The 21314-nt window shown below is 44.8% G+C and overlaps 2 protein-coding genes across 3 annotated transcripts in view; one reads left to right on the top strand and one right to left on the bottom strand.

The window, feature by feature from the left end:
* The first annotated feature begins 5171 nt into the window (after nt 1–5171).
* AUNIP (aurora kinase A and ninein interacting protein) lies at nt 5172–16812 on the top strand. Of its 2 annotated transcripts, XM_015411634.1 has the most exons (4): nt 5172–5240; nt 7557–7681; nt 11178–11304; nt 15098–16812. In XM_015411634.1, exons 2-4 carry the CDS (start codon nt 7589–7591, stop codon nt 15940–15942), a joined length of 1065 nt encoding a protein of 354 aa, XP_015267120.1. In that variant the 5' UTR covers nt 5172–5240; nt 7557–7588; the 3' UTR covers nt 15943–16812. The 2 variants fall into 2 exon arrangements, with proteins under 2 accessions (XP_015267120.1, XP_015267119.1); XM_015411633.1 differs by lacking the exon at nt 5172–5240 and having other exon boundaries at nt 7496–7681.
* Nucleotides 16813–16865: 53 nt separating this feature from the next.
* MTFR1L (mitochondrial fission regulator 1-like) overlaps nt 16866–21314 on the bottom strand; it is a 31768-nt gene continuing 27319 nt past the window's right edge. Inside the window, exon 8 of the mRNA XM_015411645.1 lies at nt 16866–17430. Coding sequence (XP_015267131.1) covers nt 17325–17430 — 106 coding nt within the window. The 3' untranslated portion in view covers nt 16866–17324. The remainder of the gene's footprint in view (nt 17431–21314) is intronic.

The following is a 21314-nucleotide window of genomic DNA, read 5'->3' as shown; positions in this document are numbered from 1 at the left end:
TTACATCACTTCTAGGGTGTAATGAGTGATGCATTGTCATTATCTTGCAAGTTTTGTGGTCTATTGCTTCTAATTCTGCTTGTTTCCAGTCAATAATGCCACCTGTGTATCTTAGAACGGACTCTGCCCAAGTTAATTGCCTTTACTATGTTGCCGCCATTTAATTTTGTTTGCAGTATCTTTTTAACTCTTTAGTAATACTTTTTAGTTTCGTTTTTTCTTAACAAGGGTATGTTGATGTTGCCAGCTTCCAAAATTCCAAGGTATTTGTAGTTTTCTTCAAAGCCCAGTGTTCTGATGTTGTTGTTGACGTTTGTCATCTTGATTTCCTCTTGTTCAATGATCTTTCCTCTATCCACTGCTAATGCTGCACACTTGTCAAAGCCAAATACCATTGCTATATCTTTCCTGAATATTTGAACTGTATTTAGTAAAGAATCAATCTCTAATGATGACTTTCCATACACTTTCAAGTCATCCACATACAAGAAGTGTGAAATCTTGGGGCCTGTCTTTGAAAGCTGGTATCCTAGGCCTGTGCCCTTGACTATGATTGTGAGTGGTATTAGGGCAATGAAAAAGAGCAGCAGTGATAGTGACTCTCCTTGGAAAATTCCTCGTTTGATATTAACTGTTCCGATTTCTTCACTATCAGCCTGGTGTTCCATTTACTCATGGCAGTTTTGATAAATGTTATTTCAGTTTCACTGATGCTTACCATTTCTGGTGTTTTCAGGATCCATGCATGAGGGAGTGAACCAAATGCCATCTTGTAATTAATCCAAGCAACTTTCAGGTTGTTTTTCTGCCTTTTACAATTTTGTAAGACCATTTTATTAACCAGTAACTGATCTTTAGTGCCTCGAGATTATCAGAAAATTCCTTTCTGTTCATGTGGCAAAATTGAATTGAGCTGTAGATACTATTTAATGGAATAAGCTACAATTCCTGTCAGTAGTTTAAAAGCTGTTGGGAGGCAGGTACTTGGGCGGAAGTTTCTTTGCACTGCTCATTTCTCTTTCTTCAGAATGAGAAATGTCCTGCCAGTGGTTATCCAATCTTCTACTGCTTTGGAACGGAGCACATTATTAAGCTGTTGCACCAATCATGGATGAAGACTTGTCAACTTTTTAAGCCAATAGCCATGGACTTCATCTCTTCCAGGCGCTGTCTAGTTTTTTTTTACTTCCTTCAGTTATTTTTGCAGCCTTTCCAGGGTTATTGTAAGACCCTTCATTTGCTTTCCTTTCAGTTTGTTTTCCACATCTATGATCCAGGTGGCTTTTTTATTGTATTCTTTTGAGTCTTCCCACAGTTCTTTCCAGAAGGTTGTTGTCTTTTCTCTTGCTTTACTTCTACTTCTTCATCTCTCTCTAGTAGGGCTGCCAAGCCGTGGCGGGGGATCCGTGCGTCTTCACAGGATCCCTGCCGCGGGGGACAGCGATACGCGTTGCACCGCCGTCGCCAGGATGTGACGCTACACGTCGCTCTGGCAACAGGGCTGTTTGGAGTCCCGTTGCCAGAGCGATGCATAGCGTCACATCCTGGCGACGCTGGTGCAATGCGTATTGCTGTCCCCCGTGGCAGGAATCCTGTGAAGACACATGGATCCCCCGCTGCGGCTTGGCAGCCCTACCCTCTAGTGATAATGATGATGATTCCTTTCTCACTGGGACCCAAGGAGTAGGGCTGTCAAGTGGGGGCGGGTGGCGGGTAACCCCCCACTTTGGAGGCCCGATTTCCGCCGCCGCGGAATCAGGCCCCGGGGGGAACCCTGCCCCCCAAAGCGCAGCGTGGCTGCGTCACAGGAAGTGATGCAACCACGTAGATTTCGTTGGGGGCGTGGCCCCAATCATCGGAGGGAAAACTCTTTGGTTTTCCCTCCAACGATTGGGGCCATGCCCCCAATATGCTCTACGTCGTGAGTCACTTCCTGTGACGTTCTGGTGGTGCGCGCGCGCTTTGCGTGCATCCGGCAGCAGCTCCCGGACCCCAGCAACGCTCCCCCGCTGGTGAGTCCAATCGACTTGGCAACCCTACCAAGGAGGATTACAAAATATGATAGCATCAAACAATCAGTAAACAGATTACAAAATATTGTAACATTTAGCAAAGATTTCTGGTAGGACAAAGTAATGCACTTTGACTGGGATTGTAAAACAGGGATATGTGCCACTGGACTTTTGTTTTATTTTGAACATTTGCACATTAAATGTACTTGGTCCTGAGACTGAAGACTGTAGTGGGGAATTGCTGCTAATGACTGCGCAAGAGACAGGCAGAACTTCTTTGATCTAAACAGGGCTATTTTTGGGCAGGAACACACAGGAACGGAGTTCCGGCTGGCTTCTGAGTTGGCCACGCCCACTACAGCCAAAACCTCTGTGTGCTTGGCTACAAAAGGCCTGGAAAGCGACACCCCCCCAGCGACTCTGAGGTGGGCGGGCCAGGAGGGGCCCTGAAAGGATCGGGGAGGCATTTAAATGCCTTCCCATACCTTCCCCAGCCTGGCCAAGGGCCCCAGGCGCCCTGCAGCGGGGGGGTGCTCGGGAAAGCCAAGGGAAGGCATGGGGGTGTGGCCTAATATGCTAATGATCTGTGCTGTCAGGAGTGAGGCCAAATATGCTAATGAGTTTCTGCTGTTGGGTGGGGCCTATTATGCTAATGAGTTCCTGCTGTGCTTTTTCTACAAAAAAGCCCTGGATCTAAATATCACATTCCATGTACTTTTAGGGCTAAGTTCACATTATGCTCATGTAGCATAGTGGCTAAGAGTGTGCTACGAATCAGGATGTCATCCCCTTCAAATCTTGCCTCCATCAGGTAGCCTTACACTAGCTACTTTTTGCTTCAGCCCCTAGTTTCCAATCTGCAGTATTGAGAAAATAATTTTTACCTAATTTACAGGGTTGTTATCAATGTTCCCTCCAACCCCCCCCCCTGAGCAGAGCAGTTCACATCCTGAGCAGAAAATATGTTGGGTGTTACAAGTTAAAACACTTCAGTATTTACAGGGTTAATGATGTTTGTTAAGTCACATGTTTGTTTGTAACCAATCTGTTTAGACAATAGGATGCCCGGGAACTTTGGAGCTAGTTTGCTAGTCTGATTGGAAACCAAGGTGTCAAGTATTTAGCATATCGGTTTTCTCCTCCAGTTCTTTGTTCTGACTAGAGAAGGAGACGCCATTCCGGCTCTTCCCGTTTTACCTTCTAGCTGCAAGGATGTAGACATATTAGCTCTTTGTTATTTTCATATCCTGTGTACCTTTTCCCCATGTTAACTTTATAGTAAACTCTTATACTTTAAACACACCATGGACTCAGTCTCTTAATACTCTGCTGACTTACTTTCCCCCCCCATTTTTTTATTGTATCCCAATATTGTTATTACATTACAGTTTAGTTCCAACTTTTTGATACTCCCCCCCCCTATTTTCTCCCTCCCCCCCCCTAAGGTGGCCACCATCATGTTATTCAAATTACATTTTCAACCATGACCACATTCTTTTCAACTTTTCAAGTATACCCCTGTTGGCTTCCCCTTTATAAACCTATTTAAAGTATACTGACCATTTTTTTTATCTCCTTCATTTTTACACTCCATATCTTATCTTGCTTTAAACATTCCAATATGTCCGATTGTATATATTCATATAAATATTTGTTCCATTTTTCTAAAGTCCATTTTGAGTTCTCCTTCCAACCATATGCAATCACTGCATGTGCTGCTAATAACATTACTTTGAAGATATCCTGATTTTGTTTTTCAATTCTATGGTTTCCCAATACACCCATAAATAATAAATCTACATCTATATCCAGGTTAACTTTACATAGCACTGCTATTTTCCCCCGTATCTTTTCCCAACAATCTATCACTTTTGGGCATTCCCACCATAAGTGAGAGTACCACCCTTCTTTTGCATTACAGTGCCAGCAATTAGGTTTCATCCCTTTTATCATATATGCCAGTTGTGCAGGGGTTCTGTACCACTTCCATATTATCTTTCTTTCAAGTTCACTATACTTTTCTAGCTTAATTTTCTTCAAGTTCACCATTAATTTATTGACATCCTCAGTAGTAATTTGTCTTTCCTTATTCCGTTTGTTTTTTAAGCTTCTACACATAAATTCCTTATGTAGTGTAGAAGAAACAGTGAATGACACCTACAGACTCTACATCATGAATGCTTGAAAGTGCCATTCTAAATACTGTTCATCATACGCAGTGGAAAGGAGGATCACATTATATCCCGCTTTGCAAAACCTCCACATTCTGATCAGAAGCAAAAAAACAAACAAACCCCACAACCCACTGTGTGTGCTATTTGGACCTTCTTAACAGCATGTGGAGAATGGTGGAGGAAATCTGTGTGAACTCCCCCTACTCCCTACGATGATGTAAGTAAAGTCTGAAAAGTAGTACTTTTGCTGTTATATGCTATCAAGTCTTTTTTTTATGGTGACCATATGAATTAATGCCCTCCAAAATGTCCTGTTGTTAACAGCCTTGCTCAGGTAGGTCTTGCAAATTGACAGGCTGAGTCAATCTATCTTATATCGGGTCTTCCTCTTTTCCTACTCTAGTACTATTGAGTAATAAAGTAGTGCTATTGAGCCCTAAAAGTTGCCTTACCCAAACATATTATTTAAATAAAATAGGTCCAGAAAAGACACAGCATCCGTGTACAGGACAGCAGTTACATTACAGAATTACTTAAAAATGCAGTCTGTTTTCCAGCAAGCTTTGTGAGAAGTGTCCACAGCGGATCTTTGCCCTGCAGCCAGTTCAGTGAGGGGTGGCTGACTTGCTCCTAATGTGAACATGGACCAGCACTTCATTAAATGTAACTGGCATAAACTCATAAGTAGTGATGCTGATGAAGTTTTCAAATAATTAATTCATAACTTTCTGCTTGTAACTCTTTTTTCCAGTTATCACTATGCTGGGAAACCTGGAACTTCTGCGCCACTTCTAATGAACGGGATCGCATGTACTAGAATTCTAAAAAGAGATTAACATTTTCTGCTCCAATCATAGTATCCCCACCCCCGAGGGTACCACAACCCCTTCCCGCCTCGTCAAAATCTACCAGTCTTCTTTGGGCGGGGGGACTCTGGAGTGTACGCCTCTTCTGCTATTGGGCACGTTTAAGCGGAAAGGGTGGGGCTTAGGAGGCGGGAAGGAAGAATGGGGAGTCCGTCTTTCGCTTGTGGTAAAGGAGCGGCCGTTTGCAAGTAAGTCAGTTCTGGGGCTCAAGGGTGTCTTTTGTGTTCCTCTTCTCTGCGTGACCGAGACCGCCTCTGCAAACGACAAAAATGCAGAAATCAATTGCAGTTTAAACAAAGGGAACCCGTCTCCCAGTTGCGCTGCGGCATGCAATGGCTAGTTAGAGACAGCTTTTGTGACCACCGAGGGGGCTCTTTGGCTTCTGCCGACTACTCATCTAGTGGCGCCTTTACATTCAAACAACGTTCGTTTAATGATGAGCGTTCCTGAGACAGAAATACAGTGGGAAATTGTACTGTGAAATCTTCTGGGGCATGTTGGGGGAGATAGGATCAAGGCTTCCACCTCTGGAATCCGGTTACGTGGAAGACGGTCCAGATAGATAGACAGTGTTTAAGGTAAAGGTTCCCTTGCTCGAAAGCCAGTCGAATCCGACTCTAGGGTTGCGGTGCTCATCTCCGTTTCAAAGCCGAAGAGCCAGCGCTGTCCGAAGACGTTTCCGTGGTCATGTGGCCGGCATGACTAAACACCAAGGTGCACGGAAGGCTGTTACCTTCCCACCGAAGTAGTACCTATTTATCTACTTGCAATTTCTTGCTTTCGAACTGCTAGGTTGGCAGGAGCTGGAACTAGAGACGGGAGCTCACTCTGTCATGCGGCACCCGGGTCTCGAACTGCTGAACTACCGGTTTACTTCCAAATAATAATGGTTAGAACCGCAGTCCTAAATTAGAAGGGGAGGGGGTGTTGCTGGATGTGCTTTGTAACAAAGTGACCAATAAAAATATACCATAATGAAACCGTATTTAAACTGATTTCCCTTTTTAATGGGGAAGCTGAGTTCAGGTGCTGGCCTATGCAGCGGCTCTCCAGGGTTTGAGATGGAAGTCTTTCACATCACTTCCTTCCTGATCCCTTTATTTAGCGCTTCTAGGGGCTGAGCCTGGGACTTTCTGCATGCCAAACAGGTGCTCTACCACCGAGTCATGGCTCAGTACATGAAGCTGTCTTATACAGAGCTAGACCCTTGGTCTATCAAGGTCAGTATTGTCTGCTCTGACTAGCAGCAGCTCTCTAATGACTCATCATCTCCCACTTGATCACATTTAAAACTAGAGATACCAGGGGCTGAACCTGGGGCCTCCTGTGTGTGAAGTCTATCTAGTCCAGCATCCACACAGCAGTCCAAATAAATGTGCATGCACATACATGACTACTTGAAGCTGCCTTATACTGAGCCAGACTCTTGGTCTATCAAGGTCAATGTTTTCTACTCTGTCAGTGGCTTTCCAGGGTCTCTGGCAGAGGTCTTTCATATCACCTCCTACCTGATCCTTTTAACTAGAGAGGGTGGGGATTTGAACCTGGGACCTTCTGCATGCAAATCAAATGCTTTCTTCCTGAGCCACTGTCTTTCCTGTGAAGTCCATTGCACCAAAAATGAAAAGGAAAGATCTCTCAGCCCACATAAACATATGCCGCAGTATATTTGTTGGTCCATAACACATTTTCCTTTTGATTTTACTGATTTTCAGTGGTAGTCGTTTCCAAGTAACCTTGTTGTGAATCGCAGCCTATTTTGCTTTTTGTAACAGGATGACCAGTTGCAAAAGACAGGCTCTTGTGACAGTTAAGCAGAAGAGGAGGGTTTCTGTGGCTCATGAGGCAATCAAAGAAGCTTCATCAGCTGCAATTCTTTTGCTTACCCTGAGTTTGTGAATGTGGGATGGCTTTCAGGCGATCCATTTAGATTTGTGAATATTCTGGAACTTTGAAGAAACCTGCAAGCCTGTTTGGTTCTTTGCTGTCAAGTCACAACCAATTTATGGCAACCCCACAGGGTTTTCAAGGCCAGAGATGGTTGGAGGTGGCTTGCCATTGCCTGCCTCTGCATAGGAGCCCTGGACTTCCTTGGTGGTCTCCCATCCAAGTACTAATGAGGACTGACACTGCTTAGCTTCTGAGAGCTGAGGAGATCAGGCTAGCCAGGTAACAAAATTTAAAAGGAAGGACTTTTTAATATGTCCACAGCAACAGATACTGGCTGTGCTTTAGCTGAGAGTTTTACCTGAAGAAAATCTATTGCCCACATATTTTAGGATGGGCATGCAGGAGGACTACAAATTGTGATGAGTGCCAGGAAACTGGAATCTGTGCAAAGATAATGACAAGATGAAAGATGGTGATTTGGCTTAAAAGCCACAAGATAAAAACCCAGTGTTCAGCAGGCCGCTAAACCATTACGCAGCACTGTCCATCATTTCAACACTTTGCAACCATGAGGACTAGAATTTTAGAATGCCACTTCCTGTGCTCCTTTTTAGGCTACAGAAAGTCACTCATCGTACGAACACAGATGAAACGGAAGGGCAGAAGTCCTGCAGAGGAGCAGGGGGAGGCTTGTGGCATCTGGCTGGATACTTCGGCCCGCAAAAACCGTAAAATGCAGGTAATGGGTTGATAGACAGGGCTGAAAAAACATGTTCATGTCCTATTATGTGTCCATTGAAAATTGTGGTCTTTTAAAAATTGTTTTATTTACAGGATAGAAAGGCAGCTAATCAATGTTTTAAATAAATAAATATGCTTCTTGGTGCCATGCCTACACAGGGTTGAGGAAATGTGTCCCTCAAATGGTTTTTTTTTTTAAAATAAACATTTTATTGAAATTTTTGTTGTGGTACAATTTAAAATGTGTCCCTCAAATGTCTAGGCCACCTGGCGTCTGATTTTCTAGCTGTGCAGTTCCAAAATGGCCACATTAGTGGACAGTTGGCTGACAATGTGAAACTCCCTCCTGGGGGAAAGGGGAAGACTGGGTGTCTGCATCAGACTGTGTATGAATGAGGGGAGACAGAGTGTGGGTTTACTTTTCTGAGTAGAGCACCAAAAACCTGCATTAAAGTAATGGTTCCCTTGCTCGAAAGCCAGTTGAATCCGACTCATCTCCGTTTCAAAGCCGAAGAGCCAGCGCTGTCCGAAGACGTTTCCGTGGTCATGTGGCCAGCATGACTAAACACCAAGGCACACGGAACGCTGTTACCTTCCCACCGAAGCGGTACCTATTTATCTACTTGCAATTTCTTGCTTTTGAACTGCTAGGTTGGCAGGAGCTGGAATTAGAGACGGGAGCTCACTCCGTCATGTGGCCCCCGGGTCTCGAACTGCTGAACTACTGACCTTCCACAGCCTGCAGTTCAGCGTCTTAACCACTTGAGCCACCGTAGCTCCTTAAAAAACCTGCATTAAGTTTGTATAAAATGCCATTAAAAAAAAAAAGCATTTTAACTATCAGCTGTTCCAAGTGCTTCAGATATACATGAGTGGAACAGATCCAACCAGAAGTAAGATGGGTGGTGACCAGAGACACAAGCCTCAATTGGTGGCTCCTCGATTGTGAAATGCCTTCCACGCATCAGCTCGCCTGACTCCTACCTTGTTAAGCTTTAGGCACTGTGTGAAACTATTATTATTTGCCCAGGGACTTTGTTAACTGTATATGTGTGTAGGGTGGAAAATGTTCCACTGTTTAATTTTTCTGTGGAAAGTTTTCCATTTCTAATTTATGTGGAAACTTAAATATGTTCAATATTTTCCTCACAAATCTAAACCTACTTCGATACCATTACGTGCATCATTTATAACTAATTTAGCATATAAAATTGCATTAATTGGTGCATTTATGGAATTTTAAAGTATAAATGCCTTAGTTTTTTACAAGCATAATTGGAAACACACCCAGTATTAAAGCAAGAGAGAGCGGCAAACGGTTGCACTCAGTGCTATCTTTGCACATTTCACTAATTCCAAAAGCAAAAATTGTAGGAGTTTCTTTCAGCACTCCTCCAAATTCCCCATTTTTTCATTAATAACATAAGATGAGCCTTGCTGGATCATACCTGTGGTCCATCTGGAGGGCCAACAAACAGGACACAGAGGCCAAGACTTTCCTCATGTTGCCTCCTGACACTGGTTTTTAGAAGTTTAGTGCCTCTAAATGTGGAGACTTCCTTTAGTCAACGTGGCCAGCATCCATTGATGAACGTATCCTCCATGAATCTGCCTAACCACCTTTTAAATTAATCTGTGCTCATGACCACTGGCAGGGAATTCCTGAATTTAATTACTTCTTGTGTAAAGAAGTATTTCCTTTTGTCAATCCTGAATATATTGCCCATCAATTTAGTTGAGTGCTCCAAGTGCTAGTGTCATGGGAGAGAAAGCAAAAGTTATTCCTACACACTTTCTCCACCCTAGGCATTATTTTATAAACCTCTGGCATGTTCCTCAGTCTTTTTTCTAAACTGAATAGTTCTGGACTCTTTTGCCTTTCTTCATAGGAAAGGTGTTCCGACCCCTTAATCGTCTTAGTTGCACTCCTCTTTACTTTTTCCAGTTCTGCAGTATCCTTTTTGGGATATGGTGACCGGAACTGCACACGACTCCAAATGGAGCCTCACCATACATACAGTGAATTACAATATGGGCCATTTTTTTTATGTTCAATTCCTTTCACAATAATTCATAGCATGGAATTTGCCTTCCATCACTACTGTATACAGAGTCAATATTTTAGCTATTCTCTAAAGCTATTCTTTAGATAAGCGGAGCAGAAGTCCATCAGTGGCTATTAGCCACAAGGTATAGATAGGGGCTCTGGGGCAAGTGATGCTCTGTCTTCTTGGTGCTTGGGGGGGGGGGTTTAACAGTGGGAGGGCTTCTAATGTCCTGGCCCCACTGGTGGACCTCCTGATGGCACCTGGTATTTCTGTCCACTGTGTGACACAGAGTGTTGGACTGGATGGGCCTTTGGCCTGATCCAACATTGGTGTCTCTTATGTTCTTATGTACAGCCGCCGGATCTATTTCCCGTTTAGTCTGTCAGTTCAGACCCCATCAGCATATATTTTAAAATAGGAGTTTTTGTTCCAAATGTGCATCACCTTACACTTGCCCACTGAACTTCATTGGCCATGTTGTTGCCCCTCACTGAATTTAGAGAGATCCTCTTGTAGCTCTTCACAGTCCACCTTGGTTTGCACCATCCTGAATAATTTTGTGTCATCTACAAACTTGGCCACTGCACTGCTCACCCCCAGTTCCAGATTATTTATGAACACATTAAATAGCACCAGTACTGATCCTTGTGGGATCCCATTGCTCATGTCCCTCCATTGTGAGAACTGTCCATTTATTTCTAACTAACTGCTTCCTGCCATTTCACCAATTTGTAATCCTTGAGGGTCTGTTCTCTTATTCCATGACTGCCAGGCTTACTCAGAAGTCTTTGGTGAGGTGCCTTGTCAGAAGCCTTTTGGAAGTCCAAGTCTATGATGTCTACCAGATCACTCTTATCCTCATGCTTGTTTACCTGCTCAAAAAAACTCTGAGGATGCTGAGGCAGAACTCAGCTTGGGATCATTTCCCTTCCCTTTTCTAGGTGCTTAATCTCTCTTAAGTAACAGTTTCTACTCATTTATCTGGGATAGATATTGGGCTAACTGGGCTATCATTTCCTGGATTTCCCCTGGACCCTTTTAGAAACTGGTAAAGTAGCAACACTTGCTACTTTCCATCCCTCTGCTACGGAGGTCAGTTTTAGTGACAAGTTTCAGATTCTGGTTAGTACTTCAGTAATTTCACATTTGAGCTCCCGAAGAAACCTCAGCCCGGTTGTATGCCATCTGGATGTGGAAACTGATTCATTTTCAGTTTGTGTAGTACTACTAGAACCTCATTACTGGTCACCTCAGTTTGACTCAGTTCATTGGAGGAGGCAGCGTTGGGATATTGCTGATGGATCCTGCTTCATTCCACTTGAAATGATGGCAGCAAATCATTTTGAAGCTAAGGGACATGGGCTTAACTGGCATTGGGGAGCAGGCTGGGGCTTTGTCTGTGAGGGTGTAGGAATTCTCATCCTGCTTTTCTCTGTTCCCTTGTAGACCCTAATAGCTAAGCCAACACTAAGCATGCAGAACAGGCCTTTGCTTTACCCTGTTCCAGAAAAAGTACCTCTTCCCTTCACCAAGCAAACCACCATCTCCACCTTCTTCAGGTCTCAACCAGTAGGTATGTGGGTTTTTTCCTCCAGGAGATGACAACTCCCTGTCCCAGACACCTGTGGTGGGAGGGAGGAGGACTTGGGAGGCTGAAGAGCAGACAGGTGGCTTGAAAAGCTTGTTCTTTAAAAAAGAAGAAAAGAAAAAAGATTCCTTCTTGAAGTCTGTAGTTGTGTGGTTCCAGTGAGGCCAGAACAAGGGAATACTATCCAAAAGTGAACCTGTTTGTGCACCACTAAGTGTTGCATTTCTCAGAGGCAAAGGATTGGGTATTCATTGGAACCTGCATATTACATGTTACAGTGAGCTGGCTTGCAATTTATACCCTTGCCCTCCTTGAATCCCTATATCCAACAATTTAAAGGATGGCCCGTATGTGGGCAGGCAAATCCACACATTTGCAGTCAGCCATTGCTATGATATAGAATTTAGGAAACCCTCAGGTTTGTTAACAACAATAATATTAATAATGTGGGGGCAACATTTACAGAGGTTGCAAAACAAAGAGGAGGAGATTGGATTTATATCCTGCCCTTCACTTGGAGTCTCAGAGTGGCTTACAAACGCCTTTCCCTTCCCCTCCCCACAACAGATACCCTGTGAGGTAGGCGGGGCTGAGAGAGCTCTTTCCAGAACTGTCCTTGAGAAAACAGAACTATGGCATGCCCAAGGTCATCCAGCAGCTGCAAGTGGAGGAGTGGGGAATCAAACCCAGTTCTCCCAGATTAGAGTCCGCACACTTAACCACTACACCAAACAAAATAACAAACAAAAGCACTTTGTAGCGACCCCAAAGATAGGTAGAAATATGTAGCAATGACAGCCACTTGCAAGGAGAGGAACCCAGTTCCAGCTGCTTCCACACCCACTCCCTTCCTCCCTTCCGTTTACTGCCCTGGCAAGGATGGGGGGGGCAGTATGTGGACAGGGTGGCAGGAAGGAAGTCCATGGGGTGAAGGGGGAGGGCAGCAGGAAGTGAGAGACAGGGATGGGGAGACAAGCTGGAGCTGCAAGGTGGGAGAGAGATTCTTCTGTCATTCCTCACAAGTCCCCACTTGACCATCTGTGCTATAAATCCTCCAGACAGCCCACTTTTATTCACAGAGAAGTGTGGGAGGAGTCCCCTGTGTGAGTGAAAATGTGAAGGCTTAAAGTGGCCTTTACTAGCGCAAAGTGTGTGTGGGGAGTGGAAAAGAGGCTTTGGTTCTGATCCAGCTACACACCCAGCATCAGGAGCTGTGTGAATTTCCAAGTCAGCAGTCAGTACTAAAAAGAGCAGCTGAAGCAGCAGAGCAGCTTTGTTGCTCAGTATTTGTTTGAGGCTCTGCGCCCACAGCCCCAACTGGTGACTGAAGCCAGGAAAACATTCACAATCCACTGGAGTGCATGTTATCCTCTTTCCAGCAAGGAACATTTGCAGAGAAGGTGGCGCCTGATTGCATAAGGCCCAGCTGGAGAGGAATGTATGAATTCTCTTCCACAAGTAACCTACATACTAATAAGTTAATTGCAGCATACCAGAGGTTTCAAACTGTATGGGTACTAAATGAGGGTCAGACTTCTCTGGGGTAAAGCATCTTGGGTGGGATCCCTGCACCTCTTCAGAAGAGCATTTGAGCGCCTGAAGTCTCAGAGTGCAAGGATCCAATTCTGTGCCTTCTCTTGTGGACTGCCTTCTGTAATGCAGCACTGAATGTGCTTGGGTACATGCTACCCTTCAGGAACTGACTACACCCTCATCTCCTACAATGGCCCTTGGGTTTATCAGCAAACAGGTCAAACGTGGAAAGTTTGCCTGAGAGGCTTGTTAACTGTACACAGTATACAATTCTAGGAAGGCCGATACAAACTATTAAGGACACGCATCACAATGTAGGCTTCTGGAGAAAGCGTTTCTCTCCCACTCTGATCATTGTGGCCAGTGAATGTTCGCTGTACCTCTAAGGGTGAGGAACATGGCAGAACAGGGAGGTTAAATACTATGTTTTTAAAAATGTTTTAAGCAGCTTTGAAAATCTTATGACCCAAAAGTAGAACATGAACCCAGTAGGGTGTGGCTCCCATGGATTTGTTCTGCTTCTGGGGTGAGTTGCCTTTTCCTAACGCAAGCAGCTGTTGAGTCAGGGGAAGGCACCTTGCCCTGGAGGAAGGTGCTGCTGTTAGCAGGACAAATCCATAGAAGCTAAGCTGGGAGCTCCCAGAGCAGACTTTTTGTCACCCCAGCCTGGAAACAGAAATTTTAATCCTGTAAAGGATATGCATGATTCTTTTTTTAACGTCAATACAAAATTCAGAATGGGTGACAGCAGCAATTTTAGTGTCTGCTTAAGAGGACATCATCTAATCCTTTCTTCCTAGTGTCGAGGTTGCAGTTCTTGCGATCACATCGTGGGGCTCTGGGGACTTGCTTTTCGTATCTCCTTTTAACATTGTCTTGTGATCGGAATGCAAGTGGGAAACGAGTGGAAAACCAGGATTTGGCACAGCCATTAGCAATTAACCCCAAGGACCCTGAAAGAGAAAACTTTGCTGACAGGGAAGGTTTGGATTTGTAATAACTTGCACGCTGGCAAAAAGTTTTGTAGAAGGTTTATTATTTCACACTTCTATTGCACCTTTCATTGTGGAAACACTTCACCAAAACACCCCCCCCCACACACACACACACAATGCCCTCCGAAATGGCTGTCCTGCCTCCTGCTGCCTTGTAGGACACTGGAGCACAGGCCACCAGCTCCTGCACTGCTGTGGATGCTGCATCACATTGAAACTGCACAAGCAGACCTGAGGCCCCCCTTGGAAAAGTGGCTGAAGAGGGCAGTGAAAACCAACACTCTGCTTGGCCTTGGAGCCACCCCCTCCCCTCCCCTCCCCCTGCGTCTTTTTAATGTGATTGTAAGAATGTGGCTACTTGTGGCACAGCCCAAGAGCTACCATGGGGTTGCTGCCAGTCCTCAGGTATACCAACTGTGAGAGTGACAATAGCAATTCATATTTACATAGTGCTTTTGTTACTGTTCAGAGTGCTGCACAAAAACTACCTTGTCATAATCCTTACAACAACCCTGTACGGCAGGTCAGTTTTATTATGCCTGAGATTTAAGCCAAGGAGCTCCCAATTTACAAACAGTGATTACACGCCATCCACCCTCATGTCTCGGAATACTACATTTATAACGTAACAACAGTATGAAATTGCTGACGGGTATGCCAGGTGGCAGCGCGTCTAACAATAATAATTCTAACTGTAATTATGTTTCCTCATATTTTTTGAAGGCTGTGGAAATTCTGATAATATGCAAGAGAGCTACTCATCCTGCATGGAGCATGCAGCTAAAGCTCTTGGAGAACAAGTCTGTTTTGGGCAAGCTTCTGGTCTGGATATTAGAAAGTGAGGCCTATGCTGTGTGTGGACTCATGCAGAAATGCAACAGGCAGCCTCCCCTGCAACTGTGCAAGTGCGTGGGAATTTCTGAGTAATCAGCTGGGTGTAAAGGCTGACTGGAAGGAGGCAGGTCAGATCGGTGATTTGTGAAGAGAGTGGGCTTCCAGAAGCTTTAGGGCACACAGCATGGAATTACTTGTATCCAGTAAAAATGACGCTCACATTTGACCTGCACAGATAGGGGTGAGCCATAAGTTATTCCCTAGTATTTGGCAGGTCTAAAGGCTGTGCGTATTTGACCTATCTAGCTCAATTAAGATTCAGCATTTTGATGTAATTTTAGCTTGACAAAGTTTTTCTTCTTACTGATTTTATATAAAGGTTCTGTATTGTATTGATTCAGCATTTTTTTTTCCAGGTGAAAAGAAAGCCAACAGAAACAGGGGGCTGTCAGGTGCTACATCAGAAAGCAACTACAACCTGCAAGGACATGAGTCGCTTAAAGGGGAGAGAAGCCAGTTGGTATCATTTCCACCACTTTGGGAATTCAAACCTGTACAACATCATGCCCACCGAATCTCTGCTCAGAGTAACAGCAGATGGATGGATGGAGTGAAGGGGGGGAAATGTACCACAGAAGATGAGAACCTAGACTTCACTCAGCACCTGGAAGCAAATGGGGTTATTGAGCATGCTGCTGTTTCCAGATCACCTTTAGGAGACAAAAATGGTGGCTGGAGACCGTCCAGCACCCTTTATTCTCAGGCTAGCCGAAACCTGAAGGCTTTGAGAAAAGACAGAAGCCGTTCCTCCCACAGCAGGAGCTGTTTATGCGATTCCTCAAATTCTGAGAACACAGATCCTCAGTTGGAGAGGTGTGGCACAGCCATGAAACTGAAAGGCTTCAACCAAAACATGATAGGGATCCCCTCAGAAACAGTCACGCCTCCTTGTGTTTCTGATAACGGGACAGAGAATAGCCAGCCAGGATGTACCACTTCCTCGTTCAGTCAAGACTCTGAGGGTGACAGAGTAATTTCTCAAGGCTTTTCTGGTGAGCGAGGCAATCTTTGTTTGCTGAAGCAGGCTTTGTGGGACAAAAGCCATCGAGGAACCAACCAAGCCTATAGAGACTGCTTCAGGGCTTGTTTTCCTGCAGAAAGTGGGCCACAGCTACCTGCAGGAGCAGAGATTAGTCTGGATACATGTTACGACTTGCTATTCACAGAGGATTCGGAAGGCAATAGGGTCATTAAGCACTGACTTGTAATTGTTCAGTGGGATGCAGGCCTGGTTATGCATGTGATAGTCAGGTTTGAAACTTAAATAAAAGGTACACTGTAAATATAAGCACGTTGTAGGTTATTAATTATTAAATAAAGGGATGTTACATAAAAGAACATGGCAGTCATTTCTAGCAGCAAAATATGCCACAATGTGCCCCTGGAGCTGTTCTGGACCAAGTCCACCATTGTGCAGTCTACTCTAGTTGGCAGTAGTTCTCCACTGTTTCAGGCAGAAATAGGTCTTTTCCAACATCCTTCACTTGGCATCCTCTAACTGGAGGTCAAAGACTGAATCTGGAATCCCCAGTATGTAAGATCCATGTGCTTGACCATGGATCCACAGCCCCTTCTGAAATATTCATAACTTATTTACTTCCTGGTGTAAAACTGTTTAAGTGACAAAACAAGCAAAGCAGGGGGCGTTTCCTATTCTGTCAACCTTTTTTCTGGGGGGGGGGGAAGTCTGCCACTGCTGTGTTCAGAGATGCATACACCTAGGCATAGTGGTAAGAGTGTCAGTCTAGGATCTCTGAGACCCAGGTTCAAATCCACACTCAATCACAGAAGCTCGCTGGGTGTTCTTGGACCAGTCCCGCACATTCATTCTGACCTATCTGACAGAGTTGGGAGAAGGATGATGTTAGCCCCTTTGGGTCCCTATCGGGGAGAAAGGCAGAGTACAAATGAAGCTATTCCAAGCCTTCAGCGTAACATATTTTGATCAGGTCTCTCTCCCGGGAAGTGTGCCTGGCACACAGAAGGCTCACGCCTTGAGTAAAACTCTGTGGGTCCTTAAAGGGGCCACTGGCTCCAGCTTTGTTCTGGTGCTCCAGACCAACACGGCTGCCCCACCTGAATCTCATGCAGTATTTCTTGAAGAGGGGAAAAAAACCTGGGGCAAGCTTTTAAAATGTAAACTATTTTCAATCAACCTTTTTAAAAACAGCAAGAGTCCACGAATAACAAGAGAAGATGCAAGGACTATATATCTTGATAACTTACCACAGGCTTGGGAATTAAGGTACTTGTATCCATTCAGTATATAAACCAGTAGCTAGCCATTTTTGCAGCAAAATCACGAACAGGTCATTTTTAATTTAAATCATTCAAGCCTCTTGGCATTTTCCACTACAGGAGAATTCTTACCAACAATGCAAAAAACAGTTGTGGAAAACAGTTTACCCTATAAAAAATTGCACCTTTCTAAGCTGTGTGGGAAAACAGCAAGTCCACACCTCCTCAGAGGAAGCCTAACCCCTACATGATTTTGGATGTTCGAGGAAGGCAGCCAACTGTGGAGAAAAAAGATTATCTTAGGAGTACAATACTTTGCTTACAGAGCAATAAGGAAGCATAATGTCAGTTCTTTTTTGTGTTTACATCTTCATCCTTCAGGGCAAACTTTCTTCTTAAAACTTCTGCTATGAGAACTGCAGGATCCTCCTCTTTCAGTAAAGTTCTATTCCTATATGGAGGACAGAAGAGGAGGGGGTTAAGAGCAATACAGACACACGTCCTTTCAGAATCCCATGTTGGCCACTGTTTTGTTGAATACAATTCTAAAAATTTTTTTCTAGGCAGTTTAGATTCCCCCCCCCCCCCAAACTGGATTTCTTGGTAGTGGTGAAATCCCCTCCAAATCTCTCTGCAGCACTGATGATCTCAGAAACAGGAGAATATGTAAACTGCACAAAGAACAAAGGCAGCTGAAACAAGACAGACCACTCATCAATGGCACCTCGAGTTCACAGCAGATCTAACCACGAAAGGATTCTAGCTACACACAGTCAAATGGACTGGTATGAAATGCAGCTCTCCTGGAGAATGCCACAACATTCCAAGCCATGGTATTCTGTTGGACAAACCAGCTGGGGTATCGTGTAGCTTCTGAAATTCCCAGGGATAAACACAATAGTAACATTTTCACGTTCTTTTGCAAGTATCAAAGCCTATTTGGCAGAAGGCAAGTTCAGCCAGCAAATGGCATATAGGCAACTTTGCTTGGCCTCTTCTGGCGGTCGTGTCAACTGATTAAAATTTATGTGCAGGCGCTTCACCACCCCCCTGGGGCACTTTGCAGATTTCCATTCACAAGTCTCCTGGAGAGATTGGGACCATGAGTGATCCCCCACACACACTCTGGGTCAGTGCTACTGGAACTCCCAGCATTGGCCTTCAGTCAGGGCACCTGCACACAGTCCTGGCCTTCCACTAAAATGCATAGCAGTCAGGATTAATTCCCCAGGGCTTTTCAGTCAATTACAACTCCAAAGCATGGCATAAAAATGTGACATTTTTATGCCCACGGTTCTATGGAATTTCATCTCCCTCGTCTGCATTTAAAGGCACTGTTTTGGCTAAAAGGCACTGGGGTAAGATAGGCCAGTTTAAATTGAATGGGAGGAAATGAAATGTGGCATACTGGGGGCGGGGGGAGAAGTAGGTAGGTGTCTATATGACCTCAACACTGGTAAAAATTCTAATATGAGTTTTGAAACAATGCACCAGTTAGAGGTGTAAAATGATTTAGGATTTTCTTCTTCCATCTAGGAATGTTACAGGTAAGTGTGTATGTGCAGTTATACCTATGAACTGTAAATAACTGTCAATAAAAATTTCATTTTTATTAAATTGGGGTCAATATCACATGCACCTCTTACTACAGCTATGACTTAGGGGTCTTTTTGATCCCAATACCAGATGTGTGTGTGTGTGTGTGTGTGTGTATTTTCCAGGTTTAATCTCAAAATAAAGTATTGATGTTTGGGTCTAATACATTAAGTGATCATTTAGTAATTTGTGCTGCCTATTTCAAGGAAATTATGTACCAGTGAATGGCCAAAATTCATGGTTTTGCGACTTTGCAGCTGTGCAAATACGAATGTATCACTCATACTCATGGAAAAGTTTGATTTCTGGGAAACAAAACGATCAGATTGCTTTTGGTCCAGAACTTTGGTTTTTTCCTAGAAATAAAGATACAGGGATCTGGAACATGTCTACATTTGAATTTTTATTTTTAGATTTCTAGGGTTCCTTACATTTGTTACAGCTGCTGTTTTCACACGTCGTTTCCCCCTTGAGATTGAAATAATTGTGTTTACCAGTAAATGTGAAAGGGAGAGGGGGAAATCCCCCAGGATCAAATGTAAGAAAGGCTCTATTAAAAACTGTACGAACATTTCTCCTGTTAAGCCTCCTATATATTGGCAGCTGTCACCCAGGACAAAGTGGACACTGCTAACGCAAGCTACAAAATCTAGGAAACACCATTTCTCAGTTCTCTTCTGCTCTACAGGTTATGCCAAGGCCTCTCTTACCGCCCCAATCTCAAATATTAGTAGTACACTGACATACAAGATATTTGCTTTGAATCAACGAGGTATAGAGCATGAATAACCTCCAAGCAAAAATGCCTTTCTATCCTAGTTTAATTTGACAGTACTCTTCTCCTTTCTGATAGAGCTCAGAAACTGAAGTTGTCTAATGGACTCGTGATCCCTGTATAGACGACACATCAAGGGACTAGGCAACATGCACAGAGGAGAAATAGGATCAAGCACATTGGCACTGCCCTGCTTACAACCCAACATATAGGTCTTGCCCTGGCTTACACACATTGGCTTGAAACGTGGATACATAACACCTACACATGAACAAACTCGATGCATCTGAGATCCATCCTCCTGATCAGAAATGTTCAAAAATAGTTTTACACGTCACAGGGATGGCACTTACCTGCATATAAGCAGTAAAATGTCTAAGTGCTGCACTCACATTCAGGTGCGCATGCTTGACTATGACAGGTACATGCTGAGCTCCTTCTATGCATGATTTCCCCAGGTCTACTGTGTACTGCATAATTATGGTGTACTGGAGGCTGGCAACCCTAGGCCTGGCAGCAGTCTAGGGTTGCCAGGTCCCCTGTGGCCACCGGCAGGGGATGGGGGGGGGTTAAGGTCGCCAGATCCAGGTTGGGAAACTCCTGGAGATTTGGGGGTGCACCCTGGGGAGGACAGGGAACTCACTGAGGTACATTGCCATCGAGTCCACCCTCCAAAGCATCCATTTTCTCCATGGGAAGTTATCTCTGTAGTCTGGAGATAAGCAATAATTCCAGGGGATCCCCAGGTCCCACCTGGAGGTTGGCATCCTTAGTCAGCACCCTCCGGGTGACTTGGTACCACCTTACTTGCATGACTCAACTATGTCTGGCTGCTTGCTACTCTTCAACAGCACCCACCCCATGACAGCCAGCGTGGTGCAGCAGTTAGAGCTTCAAAGTACCCAGGTTCAGATCCCCATCTTGCGGTGGAAGCTGACTGGATGATTTTGGACCAGTCACATACTTTCAGCCTAACCAACCTCACAGGGTTTTTGTGCAGATAAAAGGGATGAGAGAATAATGTAAGCTGCTTTGATATCCACTGTGGAGAAAGACTGCCATAGACTCCACCCTCCAAAGCAGCCATTTCCTCCACGAGAACTACCATTGCCAGCCTCCAGGCGAGAGCTGGAGATTACCCAGAATTGCAACTGTTGTCCAGGTGGCAGAGATCAGTTCCCCTGGATAAAATGGCTGCTTTGGAGGGTGGAGTCTATGTCATTATACCCTACTGAGGTGGCTTGCCTCCCCAAGCCTCACTGTCCCAAGGCCCCCACCCCCAAACCTCCAGGAATTTCCCAACCTGGCGCTGGCAGCCCTAAGGTGAATTGATCTCTGCAGCTGGGAGAGCCGTTATGATTCCCGGGGCACTGCCCCTGCTGCTGTGGGGGGGAGAGGAAGCAGGTGGGCGGCTTGGAGCACTGCCACTACCACTGCTATTGTTGTGTGTAGTGGGAAAGGAAGCAGGCAGGAGGCAGATGGGGGCAGAAAGAGAGAGAGTGATGGGGTGGGGGACAGAAACAGAGAGAGTGAGGAGGTGGGGAGGCAGAAAAATAAAGCGAACGATGAGGGGGCAGAAAGAGACAGGAAGTAACATGCACGGAGAAGAGAGAGTAAGAAAAGGTTACGGCAGAAGGGAGAACGTTTAAAAGGTAGGGGGAAAGGGGAGGAAGCAAAGGTGTGAGGAATGGGATAAGCATCCCACAAGTTTCTCCACTTGTCTATATACTGATTCCCAAAGCCCCCTCTGCATGCAGACACTTATTTCTGCAGATAGGGGGCATACTGTTCCCCAACAGGTTTTTCTACAGACTCAGGGGACTCCATGAGTCTCCAGAAAAGTCCAAAGCTCTGGAAGGAGAAAGTGTGAGAGAAGTAGGGGGAAGAGGGGAAGAAGCAGAGGTGGGGGGAATGGAATAGCCGCTTCCACAAGTTTCTTGTGGGTCCCCACTTGTGAGCCAGTT

This window comes from Gekko japonicus, unplaced genomic scaffold, assembly GCF_001447785.1.
Source record: "Gekko japonicus isolate JY-2015 unplaced genomic scaffold, Gekko_japonicus_V1.1 scaffold62, whole genome shotgun sequence".
NCBI lineage: Eukaryota > Metazoa > Chordata > Lepidosauria > Squamata > Gekkonidae > Gekko > Gekko japonicus.
This window is presented reverse-complemented; position numbering and strand designations above follow the sequence as displayed.

Bases quoted from the DNA above. Each gene is read 5' to 3' on its own strand.
- AUNIP (XM_015411633.1), top strand. From the start codon at position 7,511: ATGAGGACTAGAATTTTAGAATGCCACTTCCTGTGCTCCTTTTTAGGC. The intron at 7,682-11,177 runs GTAATGGGTTGA...GTTCCCTTGTAG, and splicing joins GCAAAAACCGTAAAATGCAG to ACCCTAATAGCTAAGCCAAC. The intron at 11,305-15,097 runs GTATGTGGGTTT...TTTTTTTTCCAG, and splicing joins CTTCAGGTCTCAACCAGTAG to GTGAAAAGAAAGCCAACAGA.